At 39.2% G+C, this 16,782-nt stretch overlaps 1 protein-coding gene across 10 annotated transcripts in view; it reads right to left on the reverse strand.

Moving 5' to 3' along the window:
* Window positions 1-16,782, reverse strand: part of FUT8 (fucosyltransferase 8) — a 74,703-nt gene that overhangs the window by 41,542 nt on the left and 16,379 nt on the right. For all 10 annotated transcript variants that reach the window (XM_070759358.1, XM_070759286.1, XM_070759331.1 and 7 more), the window contains one exon: window positions 3,645-4,056. In XM_070759358.1, coding sequence (XP_070615459.1) covers window positions 3,645-3,847 — 203 coding nt within the window. In that variant the 5' untranslated portion in view covers window positions 3,848-4,056. The remainder of the gene's footprint in view (window positions 1-3,644; window positions 4,057-16,782) is intronic.

Here is a 16,782-nt window from a genome sequence, read left to right on the forward strand (position 1 = left end):
AAAACAATAAAAAGAAAAAAAAAACAACCAATGGGATAAAGGAATATTCCTGAACTTTGTTTTTTGATTTATCTCATGGTTACTGTGAAATTGTGTGAATGCATCAATGCAGTGCATGTTATCTCAGCTTACAGAGCTTGGATTCATTGACCCAAAATGTAAACATTGCAGAATATACAGCCTCATGCTACATAGCAAAGCTCCATTTCATGCTGAATAAACTAAATTATTAATGTATTTTAAATAGAAAACTATATTGAGATAGATTTTTACTCCAAAAGCATTTTATTAAAATAAATTTGATAAAAATAAAAAAATCCCTTTTAAAATTTAAAAATTATGGTGACATTTTGATGAGGTTAAGACTCTATTAATCTTACACAGGAAAAAATCCGAATACACCAAGACCTACATACCTATACCCGTGAAAAACTATGAAAATACATATATAGTAGCATCAATTTTTATCCACCCTGCTTCATACCCAAGGTATGAAATTCACAATCTTCCAGCTTCTAGCCTAATGCCTTAACCACTTCACCAAACTGGTGCTCATATATATAGAGAAAGGAGAAGGGAAAATGTCATGGCAAGACCAATCCATGCATCGGATGTACCACTAACACAGTGATTTTCAACCTTTTTTGAGCCGCGGCACATTTTTTACATTTACGAAACCCTGGGGCACATCGAGCGGGGGGGGGGGGGCTAAAAAAAGTTTGGACAAAAAAAATTATCTCTCTCTCTCTTCCTCCCCTTCACTCTATTTCTTTCTCCCTCCCTCTTTCTCTTCCTTCCTTCCTCTCTTTTTTACTCTTTTTCTCTCTCCCTCCCTACCTACCTCCCTCTATGTCTTTCTCTCTCTCTCCTTCCCTCCCTCTTTCTATCTCTCTCTTGCTTTCTTTCTCTCTCTTTCTCTCTCTCTCTTGCTTTCTCTTGTTTTCTCTCTCTTTCTTTCTTTTTCTCTCTCTTGTTCTCTTTCTCTCTCTTTCTCTCGTTCTTTCTCTCTCTCTCTCTCTTTCTCTCTCTCTTTCTTTCTTTCTCTCTCTCTTTCTTTCTTTCTCTCTGAGCTTCGCGGCACACCTGACCATGTCTCGCGGCACACTAGTGTGCCACGGCACACTGGTTGAAAAACACTGCACTAACAGATAACTGAAGTGGCTGATGATCTTACTAGTGGCTGGAAAGGGCTGAACAAAAAGACTGTACTGAGACATTGATTATAGCAGCACAAGAACAGGCACTGAGCACCAAATCCATAGAAGCAGTGGTCTAGGTATACCACGTATAACCCAAGGTGTCAGCATTCCAAGTAATACACCCATAGCAAACAGAACTCTGAGGCAGGTAGGCCAGCTTCAGGGTTGACACAAGGTACCAATGCGCCTCAGAGACACCCAATACACAGTGGCAGAATTTAAAATGCAGGCAGGAATACCATACATGTTTATTTATTAATGCATTTATTTTATTAATCAAATTTATGTATTTCCCATCTCTTTATCTAAATAACTGAGTACTTTACAATAAAAACCTGAATAAAAAATTAAAATAAATAAAGTTTTAAAAATGGGGAGACCATCCACAAGCCACCAGCCACCCCAGGGTTGCATCGCATTCTTGGGTTCCCATGCTAATTGAAAGAACCAAGCCTCAAATCAGCAGAGTAGGGGCCACCCTCACTGATGTTCCATAGGGCGGGGAGCAGCGGCTATATAATACATCCAAGTAGCACGAATCACAAACATTCCTCAAGTCTACTCCTGAAAATGTTCTGAAAGGCCATCAGCCTGGGTAAATTGTAGTGACAACCACTGGAACCTGAAGGGCATTGGCATGGTCTGGACCCATATTATAAAAGTGTCTGTCCAAACTCATATGATTAGGCCCACTGCACGATGTCCAGGAAAACCCTGGGGGTGGGGACTAGCTCTTCTTCTATAATAGGTTCAGTAAAGAACGGGTGTGCGGGATCTGCTGACCCTAATGCAGCCTCTTGAATTGTCGGATTGGTACCCAGACAAGCAGTATTCTTCTCTTTGAAAAGCAAAGATCTAAGCAGTGGAGACAGAAAAAGATTTACAAATGCAGGCTGGTCAGGTATTAAGCCTTCATCGTCCAATAGGTCTAAGTCCTATTGTGCCTCTCTCCTGACAACGATGCCTGGCTGAAGGAGGCTGGGGAGTATTCCTGGTCCATAGAGGGTAAGATTTCCCCAGAAAGGTGGTGCCTGATAGCGACCTTGAGAAACCACCAATACCGCCCTCTGTTGTAATCCTGCTGCAATCCCTTGTCTGATGGTTTCAGAGATCAAATCTCCCATATTGGTTGGGATTTGAGGCTCTAACCACTCCTTCGCCTGCAGTGGTGGGCATGGATGTTGCCTCAGCAGGGGAAAACTCTGATGTGCAGGCTGCCCCCATTAAGGGACTGGTAGCCTAGGGTCTGATAGTGAGCTGAAGAACAACGCACTGTTGCCTAGCAGATCTAAAGGTTGCTCCATAGCGTCATCTGGGGACCATGCTGCTGCTTGTAATTCGTCTTGAACGTCAGGCAGGTCCAATTGCTATGAGGTACATAAGATGGAGGCCAGATCTACACCCTGAAGACCACTTGCCTTCTTAGCAGTCACCTTCTATCCTTTAGCTATCACTCTCTCAATGGCTTTATATCTCTGGCCTCTCTCTAAGCGGTTTTAGAAGCCTTCTGAGTTTTACTTGAGCAAGGCTCAGTTGCTGCCCTCTTCTTTGCAGCCCTCGATCTCAAGAGCCCTGCATCGTTGTTTTCATCTGTGGCGGATGGCACTGGGTTTCCTGCCTTGAGGATGGAGCCATCGGCAGAGGCAGCTGCCATTTTAAATGTCTTAGGTGAGCAGTGTCGCCCGACTGGGGTTTCAATATTTCTGGCACTATATAGCGTGCCCGGAGTGCAGGCAGGGGCTAGAATGCCCCTGGATGTCGGCGGAGGCTGTGGCACTGATTGGGGGACTCAGCTACGAGCGGGGCTCTATGTGACTCACTCACTGAAAGATGCTCCTGCAGATTGAAAATGGCGCTGTCAGCTGTTCTTTATCTTGCCCCTGGGATAGCACTGTGGAGCTATGCTTGTGCATGCTGCCTCATCTCTGCTGCCAGCCGACAGCTCCGATGCAATCAGAGCGAAAAGGGCCTGTTGTTACTGAGCCCTGAGTCAGCCAATGGTTCAGAGCTAGGCTTGCGAGTGCTGACGTCAGATCTGCTGTCCTGCAGTCTGATCATCACCAATCCTGCCCTGTTTGGAGGGACCGGGGGGAAGTCCTGTCTAATTTGGCTGGGTTTTTTTCCTCCCCAGACCAGCTCTCAGCAAGTGGCGCAGGCAGCAGCACAAGAGCTGCTGACATTTGTGCACAGCTCGTTTGAAGCTGGTCAGGAATGGAAAATTAACAGCCGAATTAGGCAGCACTTCACCCTATCCTGGTTCCTCCGAACAGGTCTCCCTGCTGAACTACCCCAGTGTTTGCCTACCCAAATGGAGACCGCCATCCAATCTCAGGATTTATATCAGGAAAAAAATATTACATCATATGTACATAGTTCTAAATACATAATTGCAGAATCTGTCAGAAAAGTATTTAATAATGAATAAGGAAGATTTTAAAAGCCTACCTGAGAGACTCTGCCATTCGTCTTAAATCTTCATTTTGTTGTTTCAATCGTTCAAGTTTTGCTAGTATTTTTGACAGTTCACGGCTAGAGTGGTCAGGATGCTCACTATCTCGTACTAAGTGTCCACCTATGTAAAAGAGCAATGTTCCCCAAGCAAAAAGGATGAGCATAATCCATCGCCAGGAGCCAGTCCATGGCCGCATTTTCAAATGTTTTGTCCACTACAAAATAGTTTTTGTTCACAAAGTAAACATTGTAATTCCTTAGTCAATACAAAGATTCCAAGGCTTCAGTGCTGTTCATCATCATCTTGTGCTTCTCAAGGCATTTATCCTATAGCAGAATTTCAGAATAATTATCCAGGATGATGAATATTCCAAGTACTAAGGTCACAAATGTTTTGGCTTTATGCCTGCAAAAAAGAAACAAAATGTGAATGTTATTTTAATGACAATTATATATTTAGATAGATAACAAATTACTAGATATGGAATTGCAAATCAGTTATTGGCTTTATACCAGTTCAGCATGTCAATGAAGTATACTGTGGTAATAACACAACTAAAAAAGAAAATTCATCCTTCATTTGTACAACAATATTGTACACTGTACAAATGTACAGTGTTGGTTATGACCTATAAAGCCCTACATGGCATCGGACCAGATTGCTTGAGGGACCGCTTCTTGCCGCATGAGTTAGGTCCCACAGAGTCAGCCTTCTCCAAGCCTTCTCCAAGTCCTTTCAACTAGACAATGTTGCTTGGACGGGGCCTAGGAAAAGAGCCTTCTGTGGAGGATCTGGCCTTCTGGAATCAGAGATTTGCACTGCCCCCACCTTCCTCGCGTTCTGCAAGAGTCTCAAGACTCATCTACGCTGCCAGGCTTGGAGCCAGTAGAATATTTGTAGCTCAGGATTGAAATGAGGGGTCCTTGGTGTTCTGTGGGCTTGGTTGTTGTTGGTAGTTTTTGGATTTTTTGGGCAGGATTGATAATATTAGCTAGGTTGGGTAATGAAATGTCTGCAAGAAAACAACCAAGTTCAGAGAACACTAGAATTCTTTATTGACCAAGTGTGATAGGACACACAAGGAATTTGTTTCAGTATACATAAGGAGAATAAAATATATTCATCAAGAATAAAAAGATACAACACTTTGTGATAGTCAAGATTACTAATAAGCTATCAAATCATACTAGGAAACAAATAAAAACAATAATCATAATTACTAGTTTTCACAGAGCTAGATATAAAGAAACTCTCTTGAACAAAGACAAGCAGTTCTTACGAGGCATGGTAGAAAAATACTAGAAGAAAATGTTATCAAATCAAATCTACTGCCCTAACACTACAAACAGAAAGGTATTCAAAAAGACTCCTTTGCCTATCACTATGCTGTAATATATGATGAAAGAGATCTTACACTTCATCATAAATATGGGAATTCTGTTGAAAGTCTCAATAAATATAAATAGATTTAGTTGTAACGTGCCTAATTCAGCAATTATCTTCATAGCAAAGTCTGGGAGAATAGAAAACATTAATTTTGAGACATTAATATTCCAGCAAATGCAAAAACATGTATTAAGTTATTAAAACTGTGCTTATTAAATCATTATAAGTAAGAAATAGTTACAGAATATAATAAGCATTATACCGATTTAACCTATCTAAAATACTGCTGAAAGCAGGTTAGGATACATCTGGAAACTTACATTGACAACAATGTCATTAACCTATTGAGGATAATCTCAGTGTAGAATGATTAAGGAGATAGTCTGATAGTTGGGAGATCCAGGTTCAAGTCCCTATTTGACCATATAAGACTTGTACAGAAACTTCAGGCCAGCCTTCATTTCCCTTCATTTCCCTAGTCCAGCTCTTTCTCACAAGGTTATTGGCAGAAACAAAATGAACACTGCTCAATGAACCAGAGAAGTCATAAAGGAAATGTGAGAAAACTTCATAACCATTATTGCACGGTATATGCAGTACAATGCAATGAGCCATATGCAAATCTGCACATTGGAGAAACAAAACAACCACTTCATAAACCCATGGCACAACATAGAAGAACAACCCATCAGGATTCAGCAATCCATCTGCATTTAAAAAACAAAGGCCACTCTTTTGAAGACAGCAATGTCCACATTTTTGACAGAGAGGACCACTGGTTTGAAAGAGAAGTCAAAGAGGCCATCCATGTCAAAATTGAACAGCCCCCCCTAAACAGAAAGGGTGGGATGTGACATCATCTATATCCAGTCTACAATACAGTCCTTTCAGCACTTCCAACAAGGCTTCACACCCATTTGCACTACCCAGGTGACACCAAGGACACAGATAAACCTCTAAGTGGTCTCAATGATTCTCCAAAAGAATGCAAATGACCAGCTGTCTGCCAGGAATATAAATCCTTCCATTCCCTACCATCCAGTCAGAGCTGAAGAAGCTTCTTAAGCCATAATTGCCAAATCCATCAATCAGTAGAACGCGTACCTCTTCAAGGAGTGATGGCAATGGCAGCTGTTAAAAGGTGCCAAATCTCTCAATCCACTATCAAAATAATGAGGGGCACTTGGCGGCAGCAATGTAGAGTGCTAGACTCCTTAGGCGCCAATTCCTAATGGTCATTAAGAAAGATGTGTTGTTCGTAAACTGAACAAACGAGGTCAACCCATTCCTGGATGCTATCTCAACCTTGAGATATTGCTATCTATGTTCCTGATTAAGATTTCCTTTCTTAATCTGATTTTTTACAGCAATCATGCACAGAATTATACAAATGGCATAAAAATAGTATATAATATTCTAGAAGAAATTATGTATTCTTTAAAAATGTCATATACAATATTAGGTCTTGCTATGAAATATATTACTTTAACTCTGAAACAAAGTAAATGCAAATACCTTGCTACATTTGAAATAAGTATACACACATTAGAACTGTTTATAGATAATTAAACAATATAGTACATAAATTATAAATTAAACTAATGTACATTATCCTTAGGACAATAATTACAAAATCTTTTAGAGCACAGCTGAAACACTGGAAAATTAACAAAGTAAATCTTATATTAATATCAGCTTATATATTAATTGGGATTCATTTAAAAGTTTTCCTGCTTGTCCACTTGGGGGTGCTGATATCATATGTTCAACATGCCTCTTGTTTATTCTAAGATATGCTTCATCAATTTAAACTAATGTCACGTAGTCACTTATACAAAGCAACAATTCAAGGGATTCATTCTATTAACCAATATTACTTTCTAACCAAGTCTTCCAAGGTACAGACTTATATTTTCTAATGGCAGTAACTTTCCCAAGTTTTTGTAAAAGACACTAAAATAACAACGGTAATCTATTACTTTTTCTTCTTGTTGAACACCATTTTTAAGCAAACAGATGCCAGGTATGAAAGAAAAAAATATCACAGCATGATTTTACCTTCATAAAACAGATTCAATAATAGCATACCCAGATCTGAAACCCAGCAAGCAAAAGAAATAATCTCCAGAATATATCTAATTTTAATTTAAGACGCATACCTTTTTCCAAGAATGAAAGGAAATGCTTATTAGAAATGTAAATACCTACCCTTAAAATATTTACAAGAATTCTTGCAAGCTTGTGTGGCATTTTATTCATGCATCCAAATGGCTCACATGGTTTAGAGCCTAAAATGTCTTTATCTCCTTTTTGTGTAGATTTTCTTTGATTATAGCAGATTACTGTATGCTAAGGGCACACTGAAAGTGAATGTAACGCTGATCCTTTCTTGCATAAATCTCAATGCATTGCAACCTTCCAATGTAACTTTTACTGTTTGCTGTAAGTCATTCTTTGAAAACTGTATCTTTCTCAAGGATGTTTATAATCACTATGTTTATTACCTCCTCCCTACAAGTAAGGCAGTGGGTCAAACTGTTAAAGCACATTCATAAACAAGCACATACTTGCATTTCAAAGCAAATAGCTAGATATTTCCCCAGGATGTGGTGAAACTCTGAAATTATATTATCTGTTTTCAGAGGATAATCAGAATTGCAGAAAAAACAATTACTGCCAACATGCCTTCGACTGAGGACTGAACACCATCAAATATTCCCCAAAACTGCAATACTATTACTATTATGTACTCATCGTTCCTATCACCCATCTCCTCAAATTTATGACTGTATAATTGTAATTTGTTGCTTGTATTCTTAGGATTTATATTAATACATTGCTTACTGACTTCTTATTTGTATCCTATGACAATCATTAAGTATTGTACCTCATGATTCTTGACAACAGTATCTTTTTTTTATGTACACTGAGAGCATATGCACCAATGACAAATTGCTTGTGTGTCCAATCACATTTGGCCAATAAAGAATTCTTTTCTATTCTATTCTTTATCAGTGGGGTAAAACAGTTCCTTTGTCTTGAGCAAATGTCTATCTACTTTGCTGTATATAAGAAGTGACAACTTTAGCCGGCAGTCTTTACTCTAGGTGCAGAGTTCAGTGACTTACTGTAGTTCATCAAATTTAATTTTTAAAAATTGTTGGATCTACTCAAATTTTTAGTTTTACTTGCAAGAGATTTCATTCATGCCTTTGAACAAACTTTTTTAGAAAAAAAAATCGAGAATGAAAATGTTTTGAATTTATTCCTTCCTATCAAGGTCCCTAATCACATTTTTATACCCAAATGTTTTACTATGAGAAAATATTTATTTATTTATTTATTTATTTATTTATTATTTAGATTTGTATGCCGCCCCTCTCCGCGGACTCGGGGCGGCTCACAACAAGGCATAAACAAATCGTAACAAATCCAAATAAATTTAAATATTTAAAAAAGTTTAAAAAGAACCCCAATATACTAACAAGCACACACACAAACATACCATACATAAATTGTACATGCCCGGGGGAGATGTTTCAGTTCCCCCATGCCTGACGACAGAGGTGGGTTTTAAGAACTTTATGAAAAAATTAAAAAGATGTTCAACTTTGTTGGTGAAAAAACGTCTTAATCACAATTCCACGTGCAAAATCAACTTCCCTATTTAGGAGTTCAACACTTCTAAAATGGCAGATTTAAGCCTGGGAACCAGAAACATTGTAAGCTGAGTGATGAAACATTCAGTGCAGTACATGGTACAATGGACATCCCTTCTTGAATGACTTTTGCTCAAAATCTTGTTAATAAGAAGCTACTGAAGCCCGCTTTTTAAAATGAAAATTGCTTTGCATGTTTTATAGTATCAACATTTTTATCAATATCTATAATTATTTATATTAAAGAATTTTGATATATCAAATCAAATTGGAGCAAAGACTATCACAGGGATTAATTCCTGTTATTATACATATTAACCCATCCAATAATTCAAGACAAAAGGCTGGTCTTCTGTTGACCTTGATTTACAAACTTGCTTCTTTTGTAAAGTACAGTATAATGTGAAGTGCCAGTGCTAGGGTCTGGATGGGTGCCAACGGGCTCAAACCGAACCCTGACAAGATGGAGTGGCTGTTTTTTTGCCTCCCGAGGACAATCCCATCTGTCCGTCCATTACCCTGGGGTGGGGAATCACTGACCCCCTCAGAGAGGGTCCACAACTTGGGTGTCCTCCTCGATCCACAGCTGTGACGATGGGGGCATTTGCCCAGGTCCGCCTGGTGCACCAGTTGCGGCCTATTTGGACAGGGAGTCCTTGCTCACAGTCACTTATGCACTTATTTATTATTATTTATTAATCAGATTTGTATGCCGCCCCTCTCCGCAGACTTATCACCTCGAAGTTCGACTATTGCAATGCTCTCTACATGGGGCTACCTTTGAAGAGTGTTCGGAAACTTCAAATCATGCAGAATGCAGCTGTGCGAGTGGTCATGGGTCTACCCAGATATTCTCATGTCTCTCCATCACTCTGCGGACTGCACTGGTTGCCGATTGGTTTCCGAACACAATTCAAAGTGTTGGTAATGACCTATAAAGCCCTACATGGCATCGGACCAGATTACTTACGGGACCGCCTTTTGCCACATAAATCCCTGCGGCCGGTTAGGTCCCACAGAGTTGGTCTTCTCCAGGTCCCATCAACCAATGTCATTTGGCGGGGCCTAAGGGAAGAACCTTCTCTGTGGAGGCGCTGACCCTCTGGCATCAGCTCCCCCCAGAGATTTGTACTGCTCCCACCCTCCTTGCCTTCCGCAAGAGCCTCACGACCCATCTATGTCGCCAGGCCTGGGGAAATTGGACCTTACCCCCCTGGTCAATAAATGTAATGTATGGTGTGATTGTACTGTATGATTGTGTATTACAATAGGATTTTTAGTTTTTTTAAATTATTAGATTTGTGCTATATGTTTATGTCTGTATCTACTCTGCGAGCCACCCCGAGTTTTCAGAGGAGCAGCATATAAATCTAAATAATAATAATAATAATAATAATAATAATAATATGCTGATCTGCTGAATTCAGCAATGTAACTGATATAAATTTTAGATACCATAATCACAAACTAATTAAAAATAAACTTTGCTATTACCACCACATATTTATAAGTAACTAATAAGGGGAAGGGAAGGGATAAGAAGGAGAGCGAGCAAGAAAGATCAATAAGAGAGCAAGTGATTCTAGCTACAAACAGATTTGGTTACCACTTTCAACAGGATGAAGTCTGGGAACCAGAGACATTGATATCTAACTTATGAAATATCACAGATACTGAATATTTTAAAATGTTCTGGGAAATAATGTGAGAAACCTTATATAAAGCCAAATATCATTCAGACTACTACTTGCTAGACTCTGTAATGCACATTTTCACAAAGAATATACTGTATGACTATATTTATTGAATTTTTATTAATTAATTAAATTGAGTGAATGAAGAACATGTATATTAAAATAATTACAAACATCAGGCAAATACAGTCAATGCATACAAATTAAGTATATAGAAGTATAACTACTATTCAGTAGTATAATTACTACTGAAACTCGAAACACAACTATGTCTTCAAGACCTTCCTAAATGGAAGAAATGTAGATGCCAATCTACATTTGGCAACTACAAAGGGAATCTACAGGGGAATGATATTTCAAAGTCCAGGTACTATAGCCAAAAAGGCTCTCCTCCTAGTCCTACTAAGAATTCCTTATTAAATGGGACTCGCAGAATACTCTCCTGCCAGATCTGATGGGATATAGATAGATGTGACAAGGGAGAGATGATCCCTTAATGGTGACCCCATTCCAAGTCTTGTAAATTATTCAACACAGCAAATCTCCAATATAGTTTTCCTATTCTTGCTTTGATCAACATACAGTAAGTGCTCCCAACCCAAATAAATTTTATAGATTTCTTTTTGCAGTGCTGGTGACATCATGTCTATCAGCTGGCCCATGTCTTGAATGAATCAGTTACTTATATAAAAATGCTACCTTGATTAATTGCCATTGTAAGGGATATTCTTTCCCCCTAGGCCTTTACAATTTATGCATGGTATGTTTGTTTGTATGTATGTTTGTTTTTACAAATAAGGGTTTTTTAATTGTTTTAGTATTAGTTTTTAGTTTTGGATTTACATGTTTTCTACTATTGTTGTTAGCTGCCCCGAGTCTACGGAGAGGGGCAGCATACAAATCCAATAAATAAATGAATGAATGAATGAATGAATGAATAAATAAATAATTATTTTATGTTATTCTACATATAATTGGTTTTCCTATGCCAATTGATATAACTGGGTTATATGACTTTAGGAGGGTCTAAAAATTTGGAATATATTTGCCAAGATATTTGAATTGCATACTACATTATCCTAGAGAATCATAACCTATCTAGAGCAAATCAGTTACTGGGAGAATACCATCAGAACTCTAAATTAAATCAATTCTATCTTCACCAGCTTCTTTATCTATGTTATATATCTTAGAAAATGGTTGGAAGGTTATGCAAGCAATAATAACGTTTCTGCAATTATTTTGTTACATAGTCAATGTGTTTACACTACATGACTACACCAGAGTTCATGCTGTGACGTTCCAAACTATCTGTCAGTTCAGAAAACATTTTTATAAATCTAGAATACAACTACAGTATCTACACTGAGATATATTTTCAAATCTTCCTTAACTGGATGTCAAATGGGACAAGGCAATGAAAAAATTACTTTCACTTCAGTTTATTTATTTATTATTTATTAATTGGATTTATATGCCGCCCCTCTCCGAGGACTCGGTATAAATGGCAGTAGGATCTTGATTTTGATTTTATATGACCAGGGGATGGGTGGCATATAAATTCAATTAATTTATTTTATTTTATTTTTTATTAAACTAAGATTTCACAAATAATTTAATTATCATAATAGTGTCTTACATGTTGATTAGATTTACAGAAGGATACATTTCAGAGAGTTTTACAAATATTAGTTCAGTTTGCTACATTTATTACTTCATGAGACATCATTTTCATGTTTAGCTATCTATCATATATGACCCATGTTCCAATTGATACTTATGCTTGATCAACTGTGGTATTCCTAAGATAGCAAAACATTTGGTGGACAGTATAGTAATTTGCACTGTAAAAGCAAAATATGTCATAAATATATGATATGGGAATTTTGCATAAAGACAAGCAGTGAAGTGAACATTCATAACTTTCCACCCCCTTCCTGGGAGGTCTTGTTCCTTTATCCAATTTGCCTCTAAGAGTTACAATAACAAAAGCTTCCACTGGTACCACTGCAATTTTTCAAAATAGTTTTCAAGATAGTGATTGAACATGAAAACAATCTAATATGATCAAGCTGAGCAATACTTTTTAATACAGATAATCCCCAGTACTCTGAAACCAATTTTATACAATAAATATACTTCTAATCTGGTTAGCTTTTAGGAACAAATAAGCTATTTATTATGTAATATTTTTCTACTGGTAATGATAAATTGCTATGTTACCCCATATAGGCAAGAGTGCTCCTGTGGTGCTCCTGTGAGAGATGAACAAAAAATTTGGGGAGTACAGTATATGTTAGGAGTATATATTTCCAATGTGGTCACTCATGGCCTAGCTAAAGCACACAGGTACTATACTGGGCAGCAATAATATAAAAAGCTGCCAAAGGCAGTTTAACGGCAATGGTAATGGCATAAATCCATACAATGCAAGAGAAGGCAATGGTAACTACTCCTGTATTTTATCAAGACAACCATATGGAGAGAAAATATAAAATGACTGGCAATAAAGTGCTGGCCAATAGGCCCCTCAGGTAGAATGGAACTCAATATGCTACTGAAGAAGACCTGAGGCTCTTTTGGAATATTAATACTGTTTGTGGCATGGCTAAATTAAAGCCTTTGAGACATCTAACTGCTGATGCTGTCATACAGAAAATGAAACCAAAACTGCAAAAATAGAATCATAGTAAGAACACAGAATATAAGAAGCCTGAACACAGGATAGATTAAATATTATAAATTTACATATTGGATATTAGCAAATTGAGATGGCCAGGAATCAAACATTTCCGTTAAAACATCACACCATTTATTACTCACGACTTGCAAAGAGGAAATTGTGTTGCTTTTATAGTTTCAAAATGTAAAGAAGGGACGGTACTTGGTTACAGTGCAATCAAGGCTGAATAATAATGATTAGACTTTGTGGGCAACCCTTTATTATGACAATCATTCAGGTTTATGTTACAAACACTGAGGCAGAAGAAGTGGTGGCTGATGACTTCTAAAATCAAGCTCAATCTGAAATTGACAAAACATGTAAGCAAAATAATGCTTGTGATTGGAGACTGGAATGCCAAAGTTGGAAATATGACAGAGGAAAAAGTAGTTATATGGCTTAGGAAACCGAAATGAAGCAGGAGAGTGAATACTTAATTTATGCCACTCCAATGATTTCTTCATAGTTAACACTGTCTTCAAACAACAAAATGATACCTCTATGCATAGACATCACCAAATGGAGTACAGTATATAGCAATCAAATTAACTATATTATTGTGGAAGGAAAGGAGGAACTCAATTAAAGCATCAACCACATGGCCAAGGTGGTGACCTGGAACAAATTAAAAACTGCTATTGTGCAAATTCCAAGTTAAGCCAAAAAAAAGGAGAAAGCTAGTTAGTTTCCATGATATGACCTTAAACATAATACCTATCTTTTTCAAAGAGATGATTAGGCATTATTTTAACATTCTGAATTTCATTAACAGAGAACCAGAGGGATTATGGAATGAACTTAAAGACATTGCTAAGGATAAATGTGAAAAAAGATCAAAGATGAAGAAACAGATGAAAGCAAACTGGATGTCAGAAGAAAATCGTAGAAATTGCCAAGAAGAAAACAGAAGCCAAAGCCAAGAAAGACAAAACTGTCAGAAAGGAACTTAAAAGAATTTCAGAAAGCTGTTAGAAGAGACAGGAAACAATATGTAAAAACTCAGAAGGAAACAAATGAGGCCAAACAAGGAACAACTTTCAACCTTGTGTTGGTATGATAAAAGAGGCTAACAGACATGTGGCTTCCCTCTTGCAGTGCCTAGAGCAGTGATGGCGAACCTTGTTTTCCTCAGGTGCCAAAACCGCATGTGCGCTATCATGTGCCTACATCCATGATTCAGTGCCCCCCATCCTCCTCGCCACCCTGCATGCACCCCCCACACTGTCCCACCCTGCACGCATGCATGCACGACCCTCCCCCACCCCACTGCCCCATTTCCCGACATCTGATGGAACTAGGCCTGTTTCTCACCCTCCCCAGGCTCCAGAGCTTTCTCGGAGACTGAGGAGGTAGAAAATGCTCTCCCACGGAGGCCCTCCTTAGGCCAAAAGCATCTTTCAAGAACCTCCACATGAGCTGAAAACCAACTGGCCAACACACACATGCACGGCTCGCATGTAGGCAGATATGGTTCTGTGTGCCACCTGTGACACGCATGGCACAGATTTGCCATCATGGGCCTAGAGGTTGTGGGATTCTGGATAGAGGACAGCAAGCTTCAACTGAACCCTGGAAAGACCGAATAGCTTTGAATGGATGGAGCTTTGAGATTCAGGACTTAAGTATCTTTAATTCTGGATGAGGTTGCACTAGCCCAGACAGAACTTGGATTCATGATTCCTGCTCAAAGAGCAAATGTAAGTTGCAGCTAGGAGACCCTTTGCACAACTCCATGTTGTGCACAAGTTGTGATCTTTCTTGTATTTGGAGTCCCGTGGATTGGTCACTCAAGTCCTGTCATCTCAAACCTGAGCTACTGCAATGCATTCTCCATGGGGCTATCCTTGAAGATTATGTGGAAACTACAACTGGTGCAGAATGTGGTGGCATTGGCATTCTTGTGGTCCCTAGGGTGACCATGTTACATTATTGTTGTGTGAACTACAGCTGCCAGCTTGTTTCCAGGTACAGTTTAAGGTGTGGGCTTGTTACTCACATACCTGCCTCCCAGCTGCATGTCAACAGCCCTGCCTGTCCTACTCGAGGACGTAGTTGGGCTGGCGGTGGAGTTCCCCAGATTTATTGTCTTGGGGGACTTAATTCTACCATCACTCAGTGAATCCTCTGGGTTGGCACAGATGTTCATGGCCACCATGGCAACCATGGATCTGACCCAAGTAACTCAGGATCTGACTCATGAGGGGGGGCAGACTCCCAACATGGTATTCTTCACAGAGCAGTTGAGTAATGATCTGAAATTAAGGGGCTTCGATACCTTGCCTTTGTCATGGTCAGATTATTTTCTGCTACGGCTTGATTTTAAGGCTCCAATCCTCCCCCACAGGGAGGCAGAACCAATTAAGTGGTTCCACCCCAGGTGCCTGATGGAAGGCTTTCAGAGGGTGCTTGGGGTTTTACTGGATTTGCTTGTACACAGTTCGGTAGAGTCCCTTGCTGCTGCCTGGAATACGGCTGCGGCAAGGGCTCTAGACTGGATTGCGCCTTTGTGACCTCTCTTTGACAGTAGACCCTGGAGATCTCCTTGGTTCACTGAGAAACTCCGGGGGATGAAATACCAGAAGAGATGTCTAGAGAAGCATTGGAGGAAAAGTAAATCGGAATCTGACTGAACACTTATAAGTGCTCATATTAAGACTTACAAAGTGGCGCTCAGGGTGACAAGATGTGCATAACATGTCACCTTGATTGCATCTGCAGAATCCCACCCAGCTGCCCTGTTTAGGGTGACTCCCTCCCTCCTTAATGGGGGGGGGGGCTTGATGAACCCTTATAGGGTAGTGCTCAGGATTTTGATAAGTTTTCACAGAAAAAATCATCCAGTTCCGGATGGACCTTGACTCCAATTGGAACGTAATGTCGGCTAACAAGTCAGTCGAGGTGGCAGGAGCTTGTCTTAGCCCTATTGTGTGGGAAGTTTGACCTAGTAACACCTGATGAAGTGGACAAAGGCCGGGGCACAAGGTAAGTGACCATCAGTATGCTGATGATACTCAGCTATACATCTCCATACCGTGTCCACTCAGTGAAGCAGTGTAAGTAATGTGCCGGTGTCTGGAGGCTGTTAGGGTTTGGATGGGTGTTAACAGGCTCAGACTTCACCCCAACAAGATCGAGTGTCTGTGAATTCTGCCTCCCAAGGACACTTCCATCTGTCTGTCCATTACTCTGGGGTGAGGAAAACCTTTGACCCCCTCAGAGAGGATCTGCAACTTGGGCATCCTCCTCAATTCACAGCTGACTTTGGAACATCATATTTCAGCTGTAGTGAGAGGGGCATTTGCCCAGGCTCCCTTGGTGTGCCAGTTGCGGCCTTCTTTGACAGTTGAATCCGTTGGAAGGGCAAGTGCAATCAGATTGACAAAAGTGGCTTGTACCATAAACTCAACACTTCTTTTACATCCCTCTAAACACTGTCAGTACTAGACAAATTAAAACAAATCAAGCAAATCCGCTATGATACCTAAATGTGTATGCATTAAGGGTCCTATTTCTTAGCTGTATTAACCTCTATGGCAATAATTCTACCTTATATGTTTATTTTGTATTATTTTATTTTTAATTTATTTTATATTTTAAAACATTTGTAATCAGTGTCCTCTTAAAAACTGTTACCATGAACTCTCAAAACCTATGAACTAAGTCAAGAGTT

This window comes from Erythrolamprus reginae, chromosome 1, assembly GCF_031021105.1.
Source record: "Erythrolamprus reginae isolate rEryReg1 chromosome 1, rEryReg1.hap1, whole genome shotgun sequence".
Classification (NCBI taxonomy): Eukaryota; Metazoa; Chordata; class Lepidosauria; order Squamata; family Dipsadidae; genus Erythrolamprus; species Erythrolamprus reginae.